The following is a 27,855-nucleotide window of genomic DNA, read 5'->3' as shown; positions in this document are numbered from 1 at the left end:
TGGTGACTGAGGACAGTGAAGTGATCGTCATGTTCAAGTTATCTAAAAATTCAAAACACAACACAACCCTATGGCCTTAACAGTTATCCTTAATGTACCAGTAGTTCTGTGTATCTCTATGTCTCAAGACACAATCACTCACATATTGTATAGCTGAAAACCTTTGTTGGGAGATATTCAGTTCATGTCTGTGGCTTAATTTAATGAAGGCATGCTGCAATTCTTGCATTGCATGGACCAACTGCAGATCCACATTGATGAAACGCAGCTCTGCAGCCATGAGACTTAATGCTTCTGACAAGATTGGGAAAGTCATTCATGTGTAAAGTAATGCGATGCAGTGTATAGATGAGATCTGGGCTAATGGATGTTAAAGACACGGCACCTGTCTGAGCAGATCAAGATCATTACCTTTCCTTACATGTGGATCTCACCAGGACTTTGACTGTGAGGGGTGGGTACTAACACGAGACTCCTGGTCTCTGTAAATACAGACTGGACGAGTCTATAGATCAGAGACTTCATAAACACTGATAAGATATGATGAAGAATAACAACTGAGAAAAGAACATGATCTCATTTATGGATGAATAGACATACAAGGCCAAGGGGCACTTTACACAAATGCTAAGGCTTCTACAAAAATGGAGCCTATCAAGCATACACGTCAACACACATCATACAACCTAATAAACAGAGTGATGCCCTTCTTCTACTAGGAAAAATTCAACATCACAGCCACTGTTATCCTGCTTGGTATCCGTCCAGAAAGTCAAACCCTGCCTGCTTGCATCAAAGCGATCCTTCTTCCTTCTTACATAAGCACAATCGCTTCATCATTGCGTAGCAGCATCACTAATCCCCTTCTTTCCCTTTAATCTCTTCTTTCCTCTTCCTTTACCTTAGTTTTTTTAAACTGAAAGAAAAAAGTAGGTTATACATTTCTTACTTTTCCCTTCTCTATTTTTATCTTGTTCAATTTCACACCCCACTTTTCTCTGCTCGGTAACATCCCTTAAAATATGTATCAGTGGGACCTATGGCTGCTTTATATCTCATTGTTATCTATCATTCTGTTTCTTTCACACTTCACATCTTTGCTGGGACATTGTTTATTTACAATGAGCCACCTGGATGCACATCCGATGACAGAACTTGGATTTGAGTAACAGAAATTTCATGGAAAATATTCCCCATATGTAGCAAAATGGGAACAGATGTCAGCCTGTAGATGTGTAGGCCTACTACACATGTGAGCAGTGTTGGGCAAGTTACTTTAAAAAAGTAATTAATTATAGTTACTAGTTATCCATCCATCCATCTTCATCCGCTTTATCCGAGGCCGGGTCGCGGGGGCAGCAGCCTAAGCAAAGAGGCCCAGACCTCCCTCTCCCCAGCCACCTCCTCCAGCTCATCCGGGGGAACACCAAGGCGTTCCCAGGCCAGCCGAGAGATATAATTTCTCCAGTGTGTCCTGGGTCTGCCCCGGGGCCTCCTCCCGGTGGGACATGCCTGGAACACCTCACCCAGGAGGCGCCCAGGGGGCATCCTTGTCAGATGCCCGAACCACCTCAGCTGGCTCCTTTCGATGTGGAGCAGCAGCTGCTCTACTCTGAGCCCCTCCCGGATGGCCGAACTTCTCACCCTATCTCTAAGGGAGAGGCCAGCCACCCTTCGGAGGAAGCTCATTTCTGCCGCTTGTATCCGCGATCTCGTTCTTTCGGTCACTACCCACAGCTCGTGGCCATAGGTGAGGGTAGGGACGTAGATCGACCGGTAAATTGAGAGCTTCGCTTTTACACTCAGCTCCCTCTTCAACAAGACGGACCGGTGCAGCGTCCGCATTACTGCAGCTGCAACCCCAATCCGTCTGTCGATCTCCGGCTCCCTTCTCCCATCACTCGCGAACAAGACCCCGAGATACTTGAACTCCTCCACTTGGGGCAGGAACTCATCCCCGACCCGGAGTGGGCATTCCACCCTTTTCCGGCTGAGAACCATGGCCTCAGATTTGGAGGTGCTGATCCTCATTCCCGCTGCTTCACCTCGGCTGCGAACCGTTCCAGTGCAAGCTGGAGGCCCTAGGGTGAGAAGTTCGGCCATCAAGGAGGGGCTCAGAGTAGAGCAGCTGCTGCTCCAAGTTACTAGTTACTTCTTCAAAAAAGTAACTGAGTTAGTAACTGAGTTACAATATTCTAAAAATAATTAATTACTTGAAAAGTAATTATTGCGTTACTTTAAAAGAATGTTTAACCCTCTGGGGCCCAGGGTATAATTGGCCATTTTTGACTACGTTTGATGTTTCCTCTATATTTCACCTTTAAAAACTATTTACTTTGCTTCATTTGGTATCATCCTTTTCAGCACAACCTCACGTGTCTGAATTTACAGTTATGTTTTCATTTTGACATACTGTAGTAACACAACTGATCTAAAATCAGACAAAAAAAATATAAAATCTGAGTAGAAAAAGTTATATTTTTTACTGTAACAACCACAAACATGTTTATTGAATCATATTTCATAACTTTAGATGCAAATATAAATTGTCAATTTTAAAATCCTATGCACAAGTTTTGCGGACAACAAAGTTATTTGCAGCCATTTACCTTTTACCCTTAAAAAAAACCATTTCATACTATTTACAGAACAATCAGCTGTTCGGCATTAAATAAGATGCCACACAAATTATTTGTGCCACTCCCAAAAAATAATTTCTGTCCACTATAAAGGAGAAAATCACAGCCTGATACCTGCAGGTCTGACAGCAGCAGGTGTCTCGCTCATCCTGTTTTTTACCTGAAGACAGCAGTCACCTCATTGTTCTGACACACGACACAAAACTACCCACTAACTACACACTAACTACACAAAACAACACTCCAAACACGCTAAACATCACAAATCTCTCACATCTCAAAACTCGCTCTCTCTCTCTTTCTGCTGTTTCTCTCTCTCTCTCTCTCTCTCTCTCTCTCTCTCTCTCTCTCTCTCTCACACTCCTAAAACTTCCCCCTCTTCCTAAACAACCAAATGTCACATTGCCATATCAATTTTGATTGGTCGACATGTTACATTTTTCCATCAACACGAACAGGCTGTTTTTTGTTTTGTTTTTTTATTTTTTGCTCATAAGCAGAGAGTGCTCGCTGTGCTGTCCTTCGACAGTAAACGGACGAAACTATTGAGGAAAAAAAACACATATATATTGTTTATCATGACTCTGGTTTTACGTGGCCTATCAACACAATTTAAAAACTGGTATATGTCACCTTGTTGCTTTGTCATCTTGAAGTGGTCATGTGATTGGCTTACCACGACTTTATTCTTCCTCAGTCAAACGGCAGCGCTCATTTGATTGTTTTCCCCCTTAGCTCCAGGTGTTGTGCCAAAAAGTGCTTGTCTACCAGAAAGTGATTGCGGTCCGCGGGAGCGCGCGCAGCTGCTTAAAGCTGTAGTGCCCAGATTACTGACAGCTACTGATATAAGATGCGGTAAGCTGAAGACAGCTTCAACCGTCTGTTTGTTGAAAAATAGTAACGGACCGCATTTTCTTGTTAGTAACAGTAACGGCGTTGTAACGATAGAAAAAGTAATTAGTTAGATTACTCAATACTGAAAAAAGTAATGCCGTTAGTAGCGCCGTTACTTGTAACGCTGTTATTCCCATCACTGCACGTGAGCATGGACACTTATATATATATATACATGGGTCAAAGATGCCTTTCCCACATTTTATTTAAATAAATAATCATTAAAATCATTATTAAAGTGAATAAAATTATATAACCTGAGCCTGTTTCTTCCTGTTAAAAAGGAGTTTTTCCTTCCCACTTTTGCCTGCATGCTCATAGGGAGTCATATGATCGTTGGGGTTTCTTTTTAATATTTTAGACTCTTTACCTTCCAATATAAAATGCCTTGAGGTGACTATTGATGTAATTTGCTAGATAAATAAAACTGAATTGAATCAAATTGAATATATTACTTACAGTAATGCTTTTATACTGTAAACAAATAAGCTAATAAGCTTTGCAGGTGGATTCTATTATCTTTAGATACAGTGATTAGCTGTTTTTGATGCTAGCTTAAGCTAACTGGTGGTTTCAGCTTCATATGAGCGGTACAGAATAACAATGGTATCAGTGTGAGAAAGTGTTTGTGGCTGGTCGTGCAATCAGATACACAAGCTTCCTTTTTCAAATAAGTATACAGTAGTACTCTCCAAGCATGACATCCCGGTGCTTTTCAGACCCAGCAACACGCTCAGACAAAAACTGGTTCGCCCGAAAGACAAAACTCCAAAACACAAACTTAACAATGTGGTGTATGCTGTACAGTGCAGCGAGGAATGCCCAGACCTCTACATTGGAGAGACCAAACAGCCACTTCACAAGCGCATGGCACAACATAGAAGAGCCACCTCCACAGGACAAGACTCAGCAGTCCATCTGCATCTTAAGGATAAAGGACACTCTTTCGAGGATGCCAATGTTCACATTTTGGACAGAGAGGACAGATGGTTTGAAAGAGGAGTGAAAGAAGCCATCTATGTCCACTGTGAGCGACCATCTTTGAACAGAGGCGGTGGTTTACGACACCAACTCTCTGCCATCTATAATCCAGTTTTGAGTTCCCTCCCCAAACGCCTTAACGCTCACTCACATCCTGGGCCATCTGACCTCAGGAATTCGCATGATAAGGTGGGGCCAGGTTTCACAATGAGCTCACCCGAAACTCTGGCTGATTGGGACCCACACCCATTTTCACAACTTGGCTCAGGTGATTAGAGGATCATCAGGGGTCCTTTTGTCCCTCTGTGGGGGGTTACTCCCACTAGGTTTATATTTGACCTTAGAACTGAAGAAGCTTCTCGGATGAGAGGTGAAACGTCTTCAAGCAACTTAAAGAAGTCCAGACGCTTTTCTTTGCAAGCTCCTTTGACTACGATGACCTGGATGACTGAGAACCTTCACAGATATACCTGGTACAGTATATACTGAACAGAAGCATGCAGCTCAGAAATCATCATGTCATGTAAAATCAGCATGCAACAAATTTCAGTTTGCTGCGATGGCGCGCAGTATTTACAATTTTAGGGTGAAAAAACATTTATTGGAAACCAATATTTTCTTTAAAAGTAAATATTTAATAGTAATATAATAATTTGAGAACCTTCAAACCCTTTTCCCCATTTTTAGATAAGATAGTGACGATGGAAAACAGGACAACTTTGAGACACATTTCCTTACAGAACGTATGCCTCTGCTTGCTGCCTTTAGCCAGAATCATTTTTCACAGAGAACTTGTGTGAGTATTAATCCACACTACTGCATTTTTCCTTAGAAACATATAAGTATTACAAGCATCACTAAAACAGTTTATAACTTCTTAAATGGAGACATTTGGAAATACTGTCAACCCAGTTTCAGGTTTTAGACTTTTGGAAATGAATGAAAATCTATGCTTGTTTCATTAGTTAAGCAATTTATGTCATAATATTATAATTCATAGAGTTAACTATTGGTAGGAATACAAACTTAAAACAAATACCAAGAAAAATCTTCAAGGCTATTTTTGATATAAAAATATGTAAAAAAAAAAAAAAAAATTACATGCAAAGATTATAACAACACAGACAATAATATAGAGAGTTATTTTTAATTTGTCTGATGTAGTGCTGCACTACTGATGATTTGAAACCATTACTTCATTAAACATAGAGATGGTAAGGTCGGCTACCACGGTTTCCATGTAGTTGCCAACTAGTAGACTTTACTCAGCTTCAGTCTGGGACTTTCAGAGAAACATTTATTTACAAATAATTATTTCACACTGTTAAATGAACACTATCATTATTTCAAATGGGCAGGACTGAAAATGTTAGCTACCAAGCTCCTACATTGACATTATTGTTTTATTATTACCCATAGCTGCTACCTTAACAATAGCTTAGCAGATGGCTAATGTTGATGGCTATTGGATAAACATATTTTCATCTGCTCCATTATTTCCCGAGGCGTCGCCACATCATTTGGATCTACTGATGTCTGATTTGGCACAGTTTTTTACGCTGGATGCTCTTCCTGATGAGCCCATTTATCCAGGGTTGGGAAGGGCACTAGAACCAGTACACTAGCTTGAGGCTGGATTTATATGTGTCAAATAATGGCTAATAGATAATATGTGCACTTGCCAGGTTAACATTTATGGTAACCGTTTAGTACTAAAGCGTTGTTGAAACTGGAGTTTTACTGAAATACCTGATAAAATATTTTTTAATGTTTTCAATCTCAATTACCGTTAATGTGTTCAGCTGCTAGTGAGTGGAGGGGTCAACCCTAACCCTATGTCCTGACTAAAGTTTAGTGTCAACCACAGGAGGTTAAAACAGAACTGTTAATATCGATACCGTTTCTAATTAGCATCTAATTGTTTTTGGGTTTTTTTTACAACGCTATACCGTTTGTAATTTCTTCCTTCTTTCACTGTCCTGAGTGTTGGATAGAGGACCTACACTTCAGGCTGAATATTAAACAAAAGGTGAGGCTTTATTGTGGTGGATCAAAGTTCCACTTTAAATACAAAAAAGTCCAACTAAAACCATGTAAAAAATATGAAGGCACAGACAGGAGCAAACCAGACTGAAAAAAGGAAAGACTGTAAATACATTTTGTAGTAATTGGTCAAGAAGAAAGAACACAGTGAAAACAAACAGGAGATCAGGGGAAGACAGAGACAGACAACAAAACAACAGGATATGAAAGAAAACCAGTCTTCAAAGTAAAACAGGAAGCAAAACACAAATACTAAACAGAGATAAAAACACATTTCAGATGACAAATAAAAGAAAACAGAACAAGAAATAACACTGAAACAAGACAGAGGGGGAAACAGCGAAGGTTCTTGAAACACCCTGATTTTATTTGAAGCCGTTGCAATTCCTTGTATTCGTTATTTTCTGCAAACAAATAGATCTCTGCTCTCTGTCTACACCGCCATAGTCAGTGCGCACATGACAGAAAATATTTCTTAAACTGTCCAAAAGTGTACATCTGGAGAGTTTTTTAAAAATGCTGTTTTAAAAAGAAGCATTATTACTGTGATTAAGCGTGAGTGTGAGTTAGATGCTAAAAAGAAAACCTAAGCCTTGGACCAATGTACCCATGTAGAGATGTAAGAATAGACAGTAGCGAACCAGTATGCACCCCTGTTGTGAATGCAGATTGGGCACCAGCATTTGTCAGAGACCTCTGAGGTGTTGACTGAAGCATGGCAGTCCACCAGCCAAGCAGGACCCCTGAGGTGTCTCTGCTTTCGCCTGAGTAAAAATGGATCAAAGCTAAGAAGCAGAAATGACAACTACTGTTCAGTCTAATCTCATTTCACAGGAATGGGTGACTTTAGCTGAAAGCACTAGGAAGGCATGAACTTTATCTTTCTCGCCCTGTTCACTGCATAGGCAATCAGGTTGATGCAATAACCGCCCAGGGCCATAAAGGAAAACGGTAAAGTACAAACTGCAGACTTATGAAGACACAGAGAAACTGGTGGAGAAAAGAGAAGGTGATGGACGGAACGAGGAGATGTGAGTTGATGATTAAAATGGTATGTTGATGCAATCCCCTCCTATCTTAAGGTGATAATCACCATGAGCAGTCAGATGAGAGCTGTGACTGCATGCCAGGCAGAATGGGAACTGTGCAGACTGTGGTAAATTAGCCTTCTGTATGGATTCCAGCATCACAGATAGATAGAAAAGATAGAGAGTCTTTAATGTGTACGGAAGAAAACAGCACAAACGGCTTCTTTCCATGAATAGAATCCTTATCAGTTTCTTTTTCTTAAAGTTGCTTTTTTTTACGTGTATTTTCCCTTCTGGTAGCAGCCTCAATATCAGATGTCTCTCCCTGCATTAACATCACCTCTTCTATTATTATTTGAACATTTTATCTCCTTGCTCTTGTCATCACAAGCTAAGGAACAGAAGTTGAGGGGGCAGAAACCTTCGCCCGTGTGACATATGCTCTCATGGCAGCCAGTGTCACAGAAATCGATGCCACTCCTCTGCCGCATGGAGCCCACCCTGCCATCTGTCTCATTAACCTGGCTTAGCAGCATACAAAACCAGACCGTGTGCTCGTGGGCCCGTGTATGAAAACATAAAGGAGAGATGCTAAAGAAGAAAAACAGCAGGGAAGACTAAAAAGCAAAAGCTTAAGGTAGAGTGAAAGTCTGGAAAATGGGCACTCATCCTGTGGGCACAATTTAAAATGAAGGTGAACTGTTTTGTGGGGTCGTCAACATGAGGTCGTAGTTTGTGTCAGTGATGCACAGTGAGGTTTAATGGAGGAGGAAGAAGCAGGCAAGACATCTCTAAGAGAGGTTAGGTAAATCATTCAGCTTCACCTGTTCGGACCTCAAAGCTCCATCCCTGTTAGTACTGCTTTGAAACCTGTGAAATACCTAGCACTTTTGGGGAGGCTGTGGCTCAGCAGGTAGGTAGGGACATCATCTCCCAGAAAGTTGCTGGTTCGCTTTTCAGCTCTTGCAGTCTGGATGTTAAAGTATCCTTGGGCAAGATACTGAACTCCAAGATGTATCCACTGAACTGTGTGTTAGACAGAGTGCTTAGGTATGGGAAAAAAGTATGTGTGTGTAATTAGGTAGGCTTGTAATAAAAGTGCTTTGAGTGCTCATTTAAGAGTAGAAAAGTGCTATACAATCAATATATTTATAGAGTACTTTAACTAAATTGAAAACATCGGTTTATTATCGTGCACCAAGGTTAAGTTAATGTTACCGTCAGACTTGATTGAACTTTAGCACTTTACCTTTAACATAGCTAAGATTACCACTGTCTTCAACATAATTTTCTAGGATTGTTTGCCACTGGGGGAAGATGGCAAAGATGGCAAAGTTCAATAAAATAGTAATTGTATATTTAACTTTTTTTTGGGGCATTCTGACAGGAAGACTTCAGGAAGTTAGGGAGGAAGCATAAAGTTAAACTAAACCAGGAGGAAGCTGTTATGGCTGAAAAGCTAAAACAGGACTTTCAGTCAGTAGATAGTGGTTTGAATCCAAGAAGAGAGTCCATGTTAATAAATTATTTTTAGCATAAGTTGATTTTTTTCTTTCTTTCAATTTTCTGCTGGACCTTGGGACAGTGGGACAGGCCAGCCTCCACCTTTTGACTTTGCAGTGAAAGACATCTCTATAATGCTTGTATTATTATTATTAGAAACCTATTTTTGAAATAGTAATTTTTCCAGTGGAATTCAATTCAATTCAATTCAATTCAATTTTATTTATATAGCGCCAAATCACAACAAAAGTCGCCTCAAGGTGCTTCATAGATACAGAGAAAAACCCAACAATCATATGACCCCCTATGAGCAAGCACTTTGGCGACAGTGGGAAGGAAAAACTCCCTTTTAACAGGAAGAAACCTCCGGCAGAACCAGGCTCAGGGAGGGGCGGGGCCATCTGCTGCGACCGGTTGGGGTGAGAGAAGGAAACAGGATAAAGACGTGATGTGGAAGAGAGACAGAGATTAATAACAGATATGATTCAATGCAGAGAGGTCTGTTAACACATAGTGAGTGAGAAAGGTGACTGGAAAGGAAAAACTCAATGCATCATGGGAATCCCCTGGCAGCCTATGTCTATTGCAGCATAACTAAGGGAGGATTCAGGGTCACCTGGTCCAGCCCTAACTATATGCTTTAACAAAAAGGAAAGTTTTAAGCCTAATCTTAAAAGTAGAGATAGTGTCTGTCTCCTGAATCCAAACTGGAAGCTGGTTCCACAGAAGAGGGGCCTGAAAACTGAAGGCTCTGCCTCCCATTCTGCTTTTAAATACTCTAGGAACAACAAGTAGGCCTGCAGAGCGAGAGCGAAGTGCTCTAATAGGGTGATATGGTACTATAAGGTCATTAAGATAAGATGGGGCCTGATTATTTAAGGCCTTGTATGTGAGGAGCAGGATTTTGAATTCAATTCTGGACTTAACAGGAAGCCAATGAAGGGAAGCCAAAACAGGAGAAATATGCTCTCTCTTTCTAGTCCCTGTCAGGACTCTTGCTGCAGCATTTTGGATTAGCTGAAGGCTTTTCAGGGAGTTTTTAGGACTTCCTGATAATAATAAATTACAGTAGTCCAGCCTGGAAGTAATAAATGCATGAACTAGTTTTTCAGCATCACTCTGAGACAGGATATTTCTCATTTTAGAGATGTTGCGCAAATGGAAGAACGCAGTCTTACATATTTGTTTAATATGTGCGTTGAAGGACATGTCCTGGTCAAAAATGACTCCAAGGTTCCTCACAGCGTTACTGGAGGCCAAGGTAATGCCATCCAGAGTAAGAATCTGGTTAGATACCATATTTCTAAGATGGTGGAAGAGGTGAGTGAGTGGAGATGAAACTTGGTTTTATTTGAATAAACTGAGTTCAACTACATATGGATTTAACAAGGCCTTGAATGTTCTGTGGACCTCTCCTTGATTCTGTCAGAACACAGCGTAGCTGAAAGGTGACGTTTTTTCAGATTTATTAAGCAAAGCATTCATCTCCGTGTGTGCCTTTTAACTCAGTGTGACTGCAGTCACATAAAAGACTTATTCTCCTCTTCATCAGAGGTAAAGAGTGGGAAGTGGGACAGATGAGCACAATTTTGATCATTTTCTGTAAGATCTCTATGCTTATCAGTCTAGCCACAGATTTTAATGGCAGTGAGGTGAGAAATCCCATCAGGTGTGAAAATGTGTTAATTGGCAGGTGAGACAAACACAGAAGAGAAGAGCGGTCAGGAAGGATAAAGGGTAAAGATTTACAAATGGAAGGAAGGGTGTTGATGAGTGGAAGCAATGTCACAGTACCCAGGATGGTGAAAGGTGGGGAAAAAATATTTAGTACTATTATGCTGTTCTAGTTACAAACAGGATATTTCTGAATAAATAAAAAGAAAAAACACAGAAAATCCTAAATAGCATAGAAAAGAGATGAATGGTAATAAATAGAACACGAAGGCAAAAAGGTCAATGTGGATGGGATGTAGTGGAGTGAGAAATGTGGACGGTCGTGGAAAACGGCTGTGCAACAGAGAGAGAAAAAGACAAAAATGAAGCTGATCAAAGGGTGGATTTACAGAGAATGAACACACATTTGTGCGCCAACTGTCAGACTGAATCTTTGCAGGATAAGTTTATTTATCCTAAGATTAACTGGCTTACAAGCTCCATTAGGCAAACTTCCAAGATGTCCTTAAAATGAACCAAACTAAAGTGTGCGTTTATACAGAGAATTCTTACTGTTATTCCAGATACAGCAGTGGTCTTTTGATAAATGCTGACAGCATTTATGTGCAAACTAATGTATCAATAAAAAGGCATATGGATTATCACAATATGTGTTTTCCTTAAGTAAAACATGATCATTTTGATTACAAATAAGTGATTGACTTGCTGCAGTGTTTTAGGTGCTTTTTGCATTGATATGGTTGCAAGAATTATTCCTAAATATGTCTGTGAAGGTTCTCAGTCATCCAGGTCATCGTAGTCAAAGGAGCTTGCAAAGAAAAGCGTCTGGACTTCTTTAAGTTGCTTGAAGACGTTTCACCTCTCATCCGAGAAGCTTCTTCAGTTCTAAGGTCAAATGGTGGAGAGTCCCAGATATAAGCCTAGTGGGAGTGACCCCCCACAGAGGGACAAAAGGACCCCCTGATGATCCTCTAATCGCCTGAGCCAAGGTGGGAAACTGGGCATGGGTCCCAATCAGCCAGAGTTTCGGGTGTGTTCATTGTGAAACCTGGCCCCACCTTATCATGCGAATTCCTGAGGTCAGATGGCCCAGGATGTGAGTGGGCGTTAAGGCGTTTGGGAAGGGATCTCAAAACTGGATTATAGATGGCAGAGAGTTGGTGTCGTAAACCACCGCCTCTGTTCAAAGATGGTCGCTCACAGTGGACATAGATGGCTTCTTTCACTCCTCTTTCAAACCATCTGTCCTCTCTGTCCAAAATGTGAACATTGGCATCCTCGAAAGAGTGTCCTTTATCCTTAAGATGCAGATGGACTGCTGAGTCTTGTCCTGTGGAGGTGGCTCTTCTGTGTTGTGCCATGCGCTTGTGAAGTGGCTGTTTGGTCTCTCCAATGTAGAGGTCTGGGCATTCCTCGCTGCACTGTACAGCATACACCACATTGTTAAGTTTGTGTTTTGGCGTTTTGTCTTTCGGGTGAACCAGTTTCTCTCTGAGCGTGCTGCTGGGTCTGAAATACATGAGTGTATTGAGTCACCCAACAAGCTTGAAAGTCAACTTTTGGTATGACCACCATTCTTCAACATAGCCTGAACTGTCTGAGGCAACTTTCTTGTCATTTCTTTAAGTAATCTTCAGGAATAATTCTCCAGGCTTCTTGAAGGACATTCAAAGCTCTTCTTTGGATGTTGCTGCCTTTTTCTTATGTCCTCTGTCAAGATGATCCCACACTGCTTCAATTATGTTGAGTATCTACTGACTCATGGATTGGTTCTGGGGAGGCCAATCCATGACTGATAGTGTTCCATTGTGTGTTTTTCTATCCAGGTATGTTTTGGGGTTCATTGTCCAGCACAAAAATAATTCCATTGTCAATCAGACAATAAAGTATATTCCATAGTGGATTCAACCTAAAGTAGTTTTCTGTGTAATTTCATCAATTTTGATGACATCTCCAACACCACTGAGTGAAACGGAGCCCCAAACCATGACAGAACCTCCACCGTTTTTTTAATGATGGCTGTAGTCACTCATGTTGTTCTTCACTCCTCATCTTCCCTGTTCACTGACAGTTTAAACATAAAATTTCAAATGCATCTCTCAGGTTTTATGTCAGGTTTTGCTGGTTTTTCCCTGTTTCTTAAGGACATGACTTCCAGACTGTTCATGTGCTATATTCCTGCCCCCCCCCCCCCCCCCCCCCCCCCCCCACACACACACACACACACACACACTTGTGCAGGACACGCTGCACACCAACCTGAAATATGCCAATTTTTCAGCTAATAAGATAACCTTTATTAGTCCCACATGTGGGAAATTTAATACCTCTTTGCTAAGTTGTCTGTTGTGTGTAGCCGTAACACTGGTCCTTGGGTTCCTTGAGATGACCATTTATGCTTGAATGAGTCATAGGGTGGTGTTAAGTGACTCAACAAACAAACAAACAAACAAAAAACAAGTACAACAACATTCCTCTGAAATATAAAGAAATCAAGTGTGACTCAAAACTTTGCTTAGTAATTAAGATGAGCCATGGCCATTGTTTGAAAAAATTACAGCGCATTTGGAAATTTGCTCATGCATAGCAACAGAAGCTAACAGTAAATTGGCAGTGCTTACCGGGTGGGAGGTTAGTGGGGGATAATTACATTGTCTCCATGTGGAGATGCAAAGATAGTTTGAAGAAATAATTGACCAGTTATTCAGTACTCCCTGAAAGTGGCTGCGATATCACCCAACTACAGTATGCTTGAGAAAGAAGGCAAGTTTGCTCCCATGGAAAGATGAATGTGACCTGGACGCATATGAATTTTAAAATCTTTACAGATTATAAAAGATCTTACCTAAATTACCCTAAATGTCCGCTCATATTGTTGGGTTATCTTAACAGGCAGATTAACAATTCCAAGAAATTGGACTAATAGGAACTGGTTTTCTAAAAGAACCGGTTCTCAAATTCCATCCCTAATTATAGGCCTGTTGTGGACTGTATTAGATTTCATAAACTTATAGGTGTAACAAATTTTGACTTTTTTTATTACTGAAAAGATGGATCTCACCCATGCTCAGTGCTTTTGGAAATAATCTAAAGAAACTATAGAAAAAAATAACCCCTTCTTTATTAGTTCTTCCCACCTTTAGTGTAAGTTATAAAAAGGTTCACCTTAATGTTACTGAGGCTGAAACCTGCCTTGTACCTCTTCTTATGTTTTGGTCTCCACACAGTGGACTGGGTCTTTGTGCTAAAACCTTCAAAAAATGATTGATGATTTTAATTAAATGTTGGGAGCCACACTGGGAGCCGACTGAGTGCTAGACTGCCCTCTGTTGGGCTTGGAGGACTGGCACTGACCCAAATACACTGGATGCCTATTACCTTCAATGGCTCAGCCAGACAAGGTCTCATTTACATGGTCGTTACAAGTAATTAAGTCCACATTCTAAAGTGTAATTAGTTCCTGCAGTAGCAGTATTATTGTACGATGCTCTAATACTCTATATCTCTACTACATTCAGTAGAGATTCATTCTACATTCAAATCAAAGAATATGCACAATAACTGAATATAATTAAAAAATGGCAACGCACGTTTACACCAGACTGCCACTATCTCAGGGAGTTACTGCTGTGATTTTCTTTGGTGCTTGTTACACATACCAAGGCCTCTGTCAGCACAGGTTAGGGCAGACTAGCTGGTGTAAGTAATGTGCTCTGACCCAGTTCAACATCCCGAGTAATTTACCCTGAGTTAGGGCAGATTTAAAGGTCTCTGTGGATAATCCAACTCAAGAGAAATTAAATTATCCACAAAATAATATGTCCTGCTGTGTGGGTATTAGTGAGTTACTTAGCACTAAATAACACGTACAATTTTCTGCTAAGTCCTATCCTGAGCCAGCCCTATTTCTTTATGAGACAGACTTTCTTGTCATTTTTAAGTGGTCTTTCTGAAAAATTTCGAAAATTTTATTTGGACATTGGCTGCTTTTCCCACTCATCTTCAGTCCAGTCCAGTTTCTTAAGCCATCATTCAAGCATAAAAAAGCTCCTAACTCAGTGGATGAATCAGTGTTGTGTCTGCACAGAACAGACTTAGGCCCATTATTACAAGCAGCAGTGGCAGTCCTAGCCTGTTTGGCACCCTGGGCGAACACTCCCTCCCTCTAATTTTGCACTCCAGTCGAACACCCATCCCCCAACCCGAGGATCACCACAACATAACCTAATACACCTACACCTTAATTCACAGATTCACTTTGTCTAAGGTGTATTTCTGGGATTTTGCACAACCCAGGATTCAAATCATGAATACATAATGGGCTTGGATTTACAACATTAGGATTGAAATGTGCTCTTTTTGGAAGCAGCCGGGCACCCTCCCCTTTCGACAGGTCGTGTGTGAAACTTTAAATCATCAAACTGTAAATTTTAAATTTTAAATTGTTATTGATCCGTTTACCCCTAGTCCTAAAGTGTATATTTATTTACTTACTCTTCTTATATTTATTGTTTGTTTACTTGCACTGCTGTAACTGGAGCCTCGTAGTCTCGTCTCTCTGTATACTGTACTGTATGTAGCGGAGATGACAATAAAGTTTATTTTGACTTCAGCACAGCAGCGAGCAGGCGCACTGAGGGCTCTCGCGCTCACTTTTCGCGCATAGAATTTAGAAAAAACAACGGTGCAAATTATAAGTCTGTATCATAATGTCTGGTGTTTTCGTGTTTGTTGGTTTGTTTTTATTTTGTTTTATTTTGCGAGTTGGTTATTAGATGCAGCTCCAGCCAGCCAGAGAATCTCCAGCCAGCCAGAGAATCCCCCGCCGCCCCGCCCTCTCCTCCCTGTGCCGCAAGCAGCAGGCGCACCTCGCAAACGGAGGGCGCCCTTACTCCCAGCAAATGGGCGATAGAAAACCGATCGGTGCCTATGCCATTCCCAGTATGCGCTGGCTGATGTTGGGGCAGCATGAATAAGAGCAATTTTTTTTTTTTTTGCCGCCCCGGACAACCGCCTGTGTCACCCGTATCAAAAACCGCAAGCAGCCTTTCACAGAAACACATAATTTGTTCTGATTTCTTATTTTGAATTTATAAAAATGCAAACAGTACCACAGTTTAAAAATAAAGAAATAGTACTTTTGCACCAACAAGGTGATTCACAAAGAGTTACCATATTAGCTGAAAACAGCATGGAGTGCAGCATGTCCTTAAAATATTGAAAAAGTGAGGAAACTGTACAAATGGAAGACAAAAGAAGAACCCAACAAACATGCCCTATGCACACACAGCCCTACAATCCAATCCCCATTTATGAATGAAATGAAACAGCATTTATAAAAAATAAATGCTGTTTCATCCAAATGTGAGAAAACAAACACTTTCATAAAAGAAGACATACAAACTTGTACATTTGTACATTTTCTTCTCTCTTTTCAACTTTATCACTTAGTTGTGAATATAAATACTTTCTGAATACATTAAATTACTTACGCGTATTGTTTTGTCTGCTGTGGTTGCTAACAGCTCACAATTAGAAAAAAAAAATCACTGTGTATTGTGGCTGCGAGACAAACTGTACACAGCGGTACCACATTATAACAGCCCACAGTCTTTCTTCTGGCAATGAACTGCTGCACAGAAAACCTCATCATCTGCGATTGTTTGGTGCTCCAGTTGTGGAGTATTCTTGTCTTTGCACTGAGTGCAGGCTGTGGTTTTTGTCTGTGCATGTAATCTGCTCAGGTTATTTGTGTGCTTTGTATTGTGGATGCTGGTTGGTTTCTGTATGTGCTGTTTATTTTCTTTCTTTCTTTTTTCTTTCTTTCTTTCTTTCTTTCTCGTGGTGTGCTGGGGATTTAAGCTGTTCGGGTTTTTTTCTGCACTCAGGGTCAGGTGTTACACATTTCAGGCTCAATGCCTCCTATCTCACTTGAGGCTCAACAGCTAACCTCACACGCACACACATGCACAAGCATTCATGCATGTGCAAACATACATGAATACAGTACAAAAATAATAGCACACACCCCCTCTTAAAAAATTACTCTCCGTCGTGCTCATGTGTCTTTTTCTCACCTATTACTTCAGGGTTTTTTTGTTTTGTTTTTGAAGAACAGCATCTGTTGCCTGCCATCACTGCTCTGTCTCAACTCCAACTTTTACCTCGCTTCGTTTTTATTGCTTTCTGTGTTGTTTGTCTCTCTTCCTCTGATGCTCTCTTTCTCTCTCTCTAATGACCTGTCTGCCTCTTCCTATCACATCTCTGTGTGGTCCGAGCTGATGGTTTCCTCAGTTTTTTTTGTACTCTTCACACACATACAAACACACACTTGCATCCGCTTGTCAAGAACAGAGGGCGGAGGGGGTTACCTCTATGCAGCTTACCAATCTGCACACTATCGACAGTGGTGCAACACACAAACACACACACACGCGCACAACAGATGATTCATCATGAGAACTACCAAACACCAGAAGTAGGAGATTCTTATGCACTTTCGCAGCATCTAAAGACAGAGCAAATCTAATACACAATCTCAACTTTGATAACTTCCATCTTTCTAACGCATCATTTTCCCCCACTCTGCTTTTTCAGAGCACGGGAGATGCAAACCCACTTGCATGATTATCTCTTGAATTTCTTAACTACCCACCCCCTTCCATATCTGCCAAGCTTTACTTCCATACTTAGAAATGAATAAATAATTAGAACTCTTACCGTGAGGGTAGGGATGGCTGTGACGAGCGAGTAGATGAGCACCGGAGGGATCTTGCTGGTATCATCCGGACCAGGGTAGGGCTTAGAGAAGGTCTTGTCGTAACAGAAGAAGCCCTGGATGTGCACGGGGAAGGTGTCCGTGTACTCAAAGTAGTAAGCCAGCAGCACCGTCCCAGCCATGATCACCAGCTGGAAATAGAACATTATCCCTCCGTTAGGAAGCGAGAGGACGAGAGGTGAAGCAGAGGAGGTAGAGGTGGAGGAGCCGGAGTGGGAGCGGGAGAGAAAGAGGGGAGAGACGAGTCCCTGTACCCCTCAGCAGCGGGGAGATGCATAGGAAATGCCGGATCCAGAGAGAGGCAGAGTGAGAGGTTCAGTGTTTGGAACCAGGAGACATGGCGAGAGAGAGAGAGAAAGATGAGAAGACAAGAAATAAAAGAGCCAAATCTGCAGGAGACTTCTCTCATCAAGAGATGGAAACAAAGATTCAAAGAAGGGGAAAAAAAACAAAACAGGATAAAAGAGGATTCCCAACACCGCAAGCAGAAAAAAGACAAAGAATTGCATAGAGAGTGAGCAAGAGAAGGAGAGAGTGAGAAAGCAATGGAGAGAGAAAGAGTGATAGAGAGAGAGAGGGAGAGAGGAAGTGAAATGTGAGGGAGAGGAAGGGGGAGGCAGCCTTCATGCTGCTGGCACTCATGAAATCTACTACAGTTGAGCTGTGGGTGTATTTGTAGATGCTGCGTGCACATGTGTGTGTCAGTGTGGAATACGTGAGTGTGTGTGGCCTCATCACGTGCACAGAGACTGAAGTTTCTGCAGACACTCTGACTATCAGCTGCTATCCCCGCTAAAAAGTTTAGTTGATATCATGCAAAATTTAATCAATTTCATTTCATTTTCTGATGTAACTTGATGGCTTTTTAAGTTTTCAAAAAACTCTTTTTCCCTCTGCGTGTCCATTTTAGAATTCATTTGTGCACTGCTTTCTACTTTGTTTTCTCTGATCACTTTGATTTCAAAGTGATCAGAGAATGCTTCCATGTGCCATTTCAAGCTGACACATGCAAGCAGTGCGCCAACTTGAAATGAAATTCCAACCTAGTGAGCAGCGTCACGAACCCTGATTGGTACTCACAGCTTGTTTTTGCAGTTTTCAGAAGGAAACAAGGAGGAGATTTCTCTAACACAAGTCCCAAATGAGAGTGCACTCCTCAGATCTGCAGATTCACAAATGCAGCAGATCAAAGGCAGCAAAATTGATTACGATTTGTAGTAATTAAAGCCTCACCAATTTACCAATATTGTGGACCAGTATTGTTGACTGATATTAGCTGCTGGCCAATCCATCTGTATCAGCATTTATAACAGCTAATAACTGACAATGTACAAAATAAAGATCGTAGAAACACCCTTGACACGTGTTATGGATTTTGATGTTACGTTATTTGACCACCAGAGGGCAATCTGCATTTTCCTTGTTGGCATCATCAAAAACACAACAACAAGCTGGCTTAAATGTGAAGTCAATAAATAACGGCAAGTTATTGTTAATGTCTGGCTCTCTTCCACAGTGTCTTTGTCCTGTCTTCCTCCACTCAACTCCGTTGCGGCAGGTGGCTTCGCCCTCTCTTAGCCTGGTTCTGCCAAAGCTTTCTTCTTGTTAAAAGGGAGTTTTTCCTTCCCACTGTTGCCAAAGTGCTTGCTCATCAGGGGTTATCTAACTGTTGGAGTTTTCTCTGTTTGCTGTTTATTGCTGTCGGGTCCTTACCTTACAATGTAAAGTGCCTTGAGGCAACTGTTGTTATGATTTGGTGCTATAGAAATAAAACTGAATTGAACCAAATTATTTATTTCACCTTTGCTGAAGAAAATTCCTATTACCTGGAAAATCATCAACTGAGATTCTAACACGGATCACAGACAATGGGAAATGGTGGGAAAGCTTATTAACTCCATTTGATGGCAGCTGGGACTGTATGTTTTCAACTTGGCTAAGACAGGAGGACCATGGGCTGTATTCACCCTTGTTGTGTTGGCTATTAAACCTTGATTATACTCTAATTTAGTCAGACATGGACAGCTAGAAATACTGCAGATGAGTAGGTGTTCCATCTATAGGCACATGTGTAGTTGGTGTATTTTTGTGTGGTCACAAAAAGCTTGGCAAGTCTGATGACAACATTTCATTCGAACCCATGATGTCTGTACTGAGAGGTGTGCAGTCTGCTTTACTGAAACGAAAGCTATGCACACTTGATGTTTCGGTCTTCTGTCACATCATCAATAAGCACAGGTTACTCAGTGCCACTGGAAGTCATGCTTGCCCATACATCACAATGTTTCACACAGGTTTTACAGATGATGTTGTGAGCGTTGAATCATGACCCATTCCAAACCTTCTCCATATATTTTTTTCCCTATAATTCTGTTGCATTCATAGTCATTGATCCAATGAATGCTGTTTCGGAACTTTTCTTGCTTTTTACATTTTCTTTCTTTCTTTCTTTCTTTCTTTCTTTCTTTCTTTCTTTCTTTCTTTCAATCTTTCTTTCTTTCTTTCTTTCTTTCTTTCTTTCTTTGATGGACTTGTAATGATACATCTACCTCCTGAAAATGGTTCTTGTGAAGGGCATCAAAAGCATCAGGCAATCATCTACCACTGGTCTCTTCCACAGATATCCAGGCCTTTTTATGCCTGTAGAGCTGACCAGCTCACTATATTTTCAGAATGAACTAGAACCAAATGAACTCTCATGTTTCCACTTTCTCTGTGATGGATTTGTTTTATTTTTGAAGTATGGGCAGAATTGCCCATTTCACACACATTGAGAGTTCCACTGAAACAGTTTCCGAAATCCAAATGCTACACTTGGAAATCAACTGCAGACCTTTTACCTCCAAGTACGGGAAACAGCTTTTGCTAGAATTGTCCGATTACATTTGAGCCTCTGAAAAAAGACCGTCCCTTAAAATGGATGTAATTCCTAGAAGAAAAGTCAACACTTAAGGCCTATATCTATCTTAGAACTGTAACCTGGGTAAGTATATAAAATAAGTTGTATTAGTGCCTGAAAATATATGAATGTTATGGTAAGATGAAGCACAGATCCTTATTCACCATTCATCATTGGCAAATTTTACCTCACATACATGTACACATGTTTACACATGTCAATGTATATCAACATCTACACATATACGTCTGGCATGCACTTTACATATGTCCTGAATTTATATATAGAAGGGTGCATGTATTTATATTATATGCAAATATACATAGGGGCACAAATATAAAGGATTTTTATTTGTATAAACACCCTTCATTTGTGCCTCCCTCGTTTTGTTTTTTGACTAGCTGCAGTTGTCATAACTGAAACACCAGAATTATAAAATACAAAAAAGTGTTTGTACAGATTTGTGTTGAACTTACGCTTCACTTTGTGGTTTATAAATTATTGTAGTAGCGGTTTATGTTTGTATTTTATGTGTTTGTGTATCTTGCACACACGCTTGATGGGAGCTGTTTGTTGGGTTTGCTTTGGGTGAGAGGAGGTGTTCTAAATGTGTGACTCATAAAGCCTTCCCTTGTTTTCCTGTTTGATGGTGTAGCGCTCCTCCCCTGCATTTTCCCAACGTATTGTGACTGACTGTGACTCACACTTCTAGGAAGAAACACTTTTAAGTCACAACGCCACGTTAAAATCATGATCATACTTATGCATAGTTGAGCACAGAGCACAGCATACCATGTCTCCTTTATTTCCACTTCTATGCGCTGGAAAAATATTAGAGAATGTGCGTCTGCTGAAGATTTTGCCTCAAGCTCCCATATGTCGGAGTTCATAGTTGTTGACCGGCAAATCTGCATCTCCAGCCAATAGATGAAGAGCTTATTTTTAGAGTCATCTTTAAATATGAGCTCTTTCTAAATCAAACCAGGAACCAAAAAAACACTACAAATGAGTATTACAGCCACATGAATCGAGAACAGAGAATATTTTATTTACTTTACAGAATAAATAGAACATTATTATATTAATATTCATTAAAATGGAACATCAATAATTTAGTAGCACATTGGGCTCACAGTTAATAACACCTAACAGATTATTGTTCGTAAAATGATCAATATAACCTTGACCATGACTTTCAGCTTTATTGTCCATAAACCTATACTTTATTCTTAGCATTCCAACTTCAACATTTTAACTCAGGGTTCTCAAGTTTTCAAACTTAATTTATAGCACTTTTTAACTTTAAAGATACAGTGTGTAGAATTTCACCACTAGATGTTAATAGATTGTAGATTGCAGTCAACTAAATTCTGTTTTTTACACATTCTAATTCAAGTGCATTATGTTATCTATGGCAGCTGTTATAGGACAAATATTTTTTACTCAGCAATAGAGATCAGAAACATTGAATTAAATTAAGAATGTACCACATAATGTAACTCCTGTTGTTTCTGTTGTTAGCCACTGTTAGCTGCTGCCAGCTAGCATTAGCTGCTATTAGCCGATGTCAGTCAAGTTTTCTTTTAAGTGGATCTAACATTGCTGGACTCAGGCACGTAGCGAATAAACTCTCATCAATTTAAAAATATAATCAAACTGTTTATCAGATTGAAAGTGTAATTTTTAGGACACTCGAGCCAAACATTAGCTGGCATAATGTTAGCTTATAACCAGCTATTGTTGTGGTTTAGTTTGTGGTTTTGTTGTCAGGTGCCTAGAAGAGAGGACCATCAAATTTGTCCAATTTGCTGAGAATAGGTAATTGCAACAATTTCAGGAATAAATAAGCATGTTTATGCAGTTTTTTTGTGTTTAAGAGCATTGATTCCAGTTTAGGAGATTATGTTTAGCGTGAGGAGGAAGAGGATGATTTTTAATCCAGATGGCTGTTAAGTTGTGTCTTTCCTTCATATTTTAACTTCTTTGGTGAGAAGGGGATCCCTTCTCATATGTATGATCACAAGTATGAGCAATCTTGAGTCTGAAGGTGCAGATATGAATAAAAATTTGTCTTCACAGCACACGTACGCTGCTGCATTCTCTTATGTATGTGGCCGGTCTATAGCCATAAATGTAAAATGTGATTAGATGGAATGGTGCTTTCCATCTTGGCCACTGTATTCAAGATGGTGGGGCCACATGGCAGCTTCAAAAAAACAGTGTCCGCTCCTAAGTATTTGTATGCAAGATGCAATTGCACACTAATCATGTATTTTTATGAGTTCAATATTCTTTTTTAAAGTTAAAAAAACAAAAATAAAAAAACCCCACTGACTGTTCCTTTAATTTAACTTGTGGTTTTTTTATTCTCAGAATGCAAAATAACTAATAAGTGAATAGATGTGTGGCGATACCACTCCTTCAGAAAAGACAACATGGAATCAAGTACACCATAAAACTTGTTTTTGAAGCTATTAAAGGGGGGGAAATAGTCTTGAGTCACTTTCATCGTACTTAACATAAGAACGTTTTTTATATTTGCCAGTGCAGATTAAGCCGCTACTCTCATGATGGTTTGCTGTTAACTGCAATGTGACTTGTGGCAGTTTATTCACACCCTGGCAACTCTCTGTCCTACCCTCCTCTTGGCACTCCTTCACATTCTTCTCTCCACTCTGCTGTGTACCTGTCTTTCCTTTTTTCTTTATTGACCTCGTCCAAAAGAGAGCAGCTATTAACAGAAAAAAGGGACAGGCAGAGTTAGAAACCTGCCCTGCTCTGACCTATTTTTGTCTGGAGATGGAAGGGCAGATCAGCAGCACAAAAGATCCGTGGCTTGTCAAGATGAAAGGTCACATTAAGACAGTTCAAGTCTGGAGCTGTCAAAAAGCAATGTGTGGCTGCCTGTTACAGTCGCAAAAAGAGGGTGAAGACTGACGAGTGTCTTCTTCTATTCCCAAGCTTCTAAAGATGTCATCATCTCCCTCTGAGCCTCAGCATTTTCGAAATATGCTTTTTGGCTGTCATATTATGAAGGCGTTAGGAGACTACATCTCATTAAGACATAAAACTCACTTCATTATTTTAGGTATCAGGATATTTTTAACAAGCTTCATTTCCTGATTTAAAAAAAACATGCAGGAAATAAGTTTTGAATCATTGATTTCTGTGAGTATGAAAAGTGCTTGTCAGTGATAAGAAGAGGGCTTATCTTCCCTGCATGTCTGATCTGTTAAGAATAAAAAGGCAATGAACAATAATTTAATTCATATATCTAAAACCTCGGGTACCCTTACTTTTGTATCATCACATTAAAACAAGAATAATTCCACATTTACTCCGCTACAATTGCAGCAACATACACTTTAAATACAGTTGTGTGTGTTAAATTTACATAAAAATATTTCTGAAGCAAGTTTACATAATGTATGTCTTTATTCACTGCTCCAAATTAGAGCTGCCTATTTTTCATCTTTAAGTACGGAAATAACTCAAGCTCAACAGAGTTCTTTGTCATGAGGTAGATGTCTTTTTCAGATGATATCTTCCAGTAAAAACTGAGTTTCTGATGTTCAGCTGGCTTCTGGTATAAAGGAGAATATCACTGATGTCAGGTTGCAAAGCTGAAAGTTCACAATTCTAGCAACAGAAAATGTTCTTCTTAAGGTTGAAAGAATGTCACCAAATATAACAGGAGCTGATGAAGGAGTCGCTGTCTAAACCAAAACCAAATGCAAAATGCCTGCAAAACCAAAAGTGTCAGTGTAATGGTGCCACTGGTGGAAAAGTTTTGGGAAGAACAAAGTCACTACTTTGGGAAAGACTAATATCAAATGCAAAATTTAATGCAAATCTAAATTGTAGATACTGAGATACTTTAGTAGTGGCATAAAAAGTCAAAACTTCACAACTGTCAGATTAATTCAATGACCAACATGAATGTCTTAATTCACATCAGTCACTAGTGGTCCAAAGTTTGCTTTAAAAGCATCCATCAATCCTTCCATCCATTCATTTTTTTTCCATTCAGGGGTGGGTCACAGGGGTTTAGCCTAAACTGGGACACCCAGACCTCCCTCTCCCCGGCCACCCTCACCAGCTTAACCAGAGGAACACCAGCACATCCTGTGTCTACCCTAGGGCCTCCTCCTGGTAAGACATGCCTGGAACACCTCACCCTTGAGACAAGCATCAACTGACTCCTTTGCAAAGGCAGTTTGCTTAAAAACATCTGGAATGGTTTTCCCAAAGACCCAACCTCAAGGTTGTGGACTATACTTAACAGCTGGTTCCGTGCTTTTAAGGTGAACTCTAACAATTCTGCCAAATATATACAGTACATATATATTTATATTTGATGGTTATGTGTAAAATTCAATAAAGAAGGACTGTGTTCACTTATCTCCCTGTTTTCCCAGGTTTTTGGCTGCTAGTCTATCCTTTATCCTTCCCTGTAAAACAGAATTGCTTTAGTCCAATCACCTTTCTGTCCACTTTGTCCAAGCCAATCAACCTGCTGCATATTGCGTATTTTAAATTGCACTGATCCTCTTTCATCCAGCATGCAAACCACCTCCTCATCTCTGCATCACCCAAGTACTCAGCCTGTATCCTATCTTCACCACCACTGCCATCTAGACTGCAGGGGGTCCTGATCTAATTCCTATCACTGCTGGGATTCTGTCTGCTGTGATGGCCCATCAGAGTCTGATTGCCAAATAGCATAACTGAATTCTGTATTGCAAAAATTCCTATTTATTTTATTGTAATGAGCTCTCCTTATTGATATATATTACTATTTATATATTCAGATTATTAAAAACCTCACAAACAAATGTGTAAAGCTTTATATATCTTTTTCCATTAGTTATAGTTGGCAGTCCAGAGCAAAATAGCAGATTGGGTAACACACTGGCTGCATGACTGATAAGGAAAAGACAACTTTAAGTATTACAGTCTCTCCCTTGGCAAGACTTAAAAGCCTTAAGACCTCACAGCACACAAATCAAGGCAGGAAAATATTTCTCATCTTGCACATCATCATTCACTAAAAGGGCACAGTATTCAGTATGTGCTCCCTCTGTGAGCATTGTCACATTCCCGATGGCACCACAGGATGAGCTCTTGCCCTTTTCTCAGATGAATATCCTGTTCTACCTGATATCAGTGTGTCTGACAATGGAAACGTCGCAGTGTGTTTCTCTTTAAACTGCTCCATGCTCCCTGCTGCTTTTAAAGGATAAAACATGGCTCAGATACCCAGACACTCCTTTTCCTGTCCCTGACAGAGATGAAACATTTTACCTGTCAAAAATGCACCCCACCCCACCTTGGTATCAGTTCTTCCACTTCTCCACCAACATACACAGCTTTTTGATGAATATTTCATATCAGCTGATGAACTGACAGACTGTGCCCACTTCTAGTGGCTGCGATGCCACGAGGCAAGAAGGGTTTACATCAGCAGTGACATCAAGACGTCTGAAAACACGGCACAAATAACTGGAAAGCATTTCAGGAACAAGTCCAGGGAACAGCAACAGCCAACGGCATGTGAAGGACCCACCACAGCGAGCTCAGATCCAAAAATATGACCACTTTCCCCTCCTTCATTTAACCGGTGTGAAATACACAGCAACATCCCACATATCCAGTTTTTTTTCTATAAACAGGAAGAGACAACACTGCTCAGAGTTGATGAACTCGATCTTAAATAGAAAGTTGTCTTTATATTTTTACAGTTGAGATTTGAGTTTGGACGTTCTCAGCTTTTTTTGAGCAGATTATGTATAGACATCATAGATATCACAACACTTTGCCACTTTTATTATTAATAAACATAAAGTGGTGAAATGTGCAGTAACACCTCAATTCTCTTATTTCCACAGCTTTTATTGTTTTCTGAGGCTGCCATGGACACGCCACAGCGCTCCTGTATTTATTAGCAGTTCATTTTAAAAAGCCACAGGGGTGCGCCTTTATACTCTACCTGCTAGGTAGAGCAGGCTGAGCAAATCCAACATAGCCGTCTAGCTCATTAAAAATAATAAAAAGGAATTCTAACATGGCACCTTATCTGCAAATCTACCCTCATGTTGTTAAGTGGAAAACGTCTTTTAGGTTCTCTTTTTCCAAAAGCAAAACTAAAGACTTTCTTAGGTTGGAGCTCAGACTAATGTAAACATCTACTACTGCAACCATATTTTTTATCTATCCAATGGATCAAATTCAGATGACATATGGAGTCATTATGAGCTGCGCCTTTAACAAGCAAATATTAACTCACAGGCCAGGGATGCTGTGAGACTTTTGCTAGCAGCTCAAAGCTTACCATCTTATCATGTATGGAAGCTTACACTGAAAAAAATGAATTAACTGCGTTTTCCCATTCATAGGTCAAAGAATTCAGGCTCTCAAAAACTTGACTTGCTGCTTAAACCATTGATTTATTTGAAATTTTTAGATAATAAGCGGAAATATTGACTGATTTTTTGTGTTTTATTTGTTTTATTTTTACCAGCAGCGAGCTACTATAGAAAACTGAGGCAAAATTAAAGAAACTATATTAAAATTAATTACTAGTTAGCTGTTTTAATGTCAGTGAACCAACTAATATTGATGTTAATTCTTTTGCACTGTCTTGCAATGTTTCACTATAGTTCATTCAGAAAATGTGATTAATATCATAATAATATTGTTGACCGTGCTATTTGTACTTCCACTTAAGCACTAAAAGTCGACATGAGCACATGTTTGCAGTCAATCCTTAATGAATTATAACATGGACTGTGTGACAGAAAATGTACAAGAACCCACAGTTGTATAAAGCAGTGGTTATCACTGTTGCCTAAGAACAAGGAGTTTCCTGGTTAAAACCATCTGGTCAGATAGAGGCTTTCTGTGTGCCGTTTCTGTGCTCTCCCTCTGTCTGCGTGGGTTCTCTCAGCATGATCTGGGTTTCACTCACGGTCCAAAGAAATGTATTTCAAATGGTAATTTAAGCTGGTCATAGGTGTAGATGGAAGGCGGATAAAGTGGTCACCTTCATAGAATAAAGTGCTGTATTAAAAGGTGTCAGAAAAAGGGTAAATTTGGCTTCAATTGTGGCCAATAAGACCAATAAATTGTATTTTATATTTTCAATAATGTCCATCTCTTCAAAACCCATTATGCCAGTTTCTCAAACTTTGAGAAAATAAGTGTTTTTATTTGCTTGTTTCTTTTTTCTACATTGATTTGGTTAGTTTGGTGGTTTTATATCAGGATTGTTCACTGATTTATGGATGGCTGTGCATGAAAATGTTACTAAAGGCACGTGAATACGTTTGATTTTTTGTTTTTTACATTTTTGAGTCATTCTTGTTCTGGAAATTCATCACACTGAGGCACTGATAGACATCTATCAGATAGATAGAA

The 27,855-nt window shown here is 40.0% G+C and overlaps 1 protein-coding gene across 8 annotated transcripts in view; it reads right to left on the bottom strand.

Moving 5' to 3' along the window:
• plppr2a (phospholipid phosphatase related 2a) overlaps positions 1-27,855 on the bottom strand; it is a 180,083-nt gene that overhangs the window by 24,168 nt on the left and 128,060 nt on the right. For all 8 annotated transcript variants that reach the window (XM_082531108.1, XM_082531110.1, XM_082531113.1 and 5 more), the window contains one exon: positions 17,483-17,671. In XM_082531108.1, coding sequence (XP_082387234.1) covers positions 17,483-17,671 — 189 coding nt within the window. The remainder of the gene's footprint in view (positions 1-17,482; positions 17,672-27,855) is intronic.

This window comes from Aulonocara stuartgranti (assembly GCF_965226115.1).
Source record: "Aulonocara stuartgranti genome assembly, chromosome: 4".
In the NCBI taxonomy this organism is placed as follows: Eukaryota; Metazoa; Chordata; class Actinopteri; order Cichliformes; family Cichlidae; genus Aulonocara; species Aulonocara stuartgranti.
This window is presented reverse-complemented; position numbering and strand designations above follow the sequence as displayed.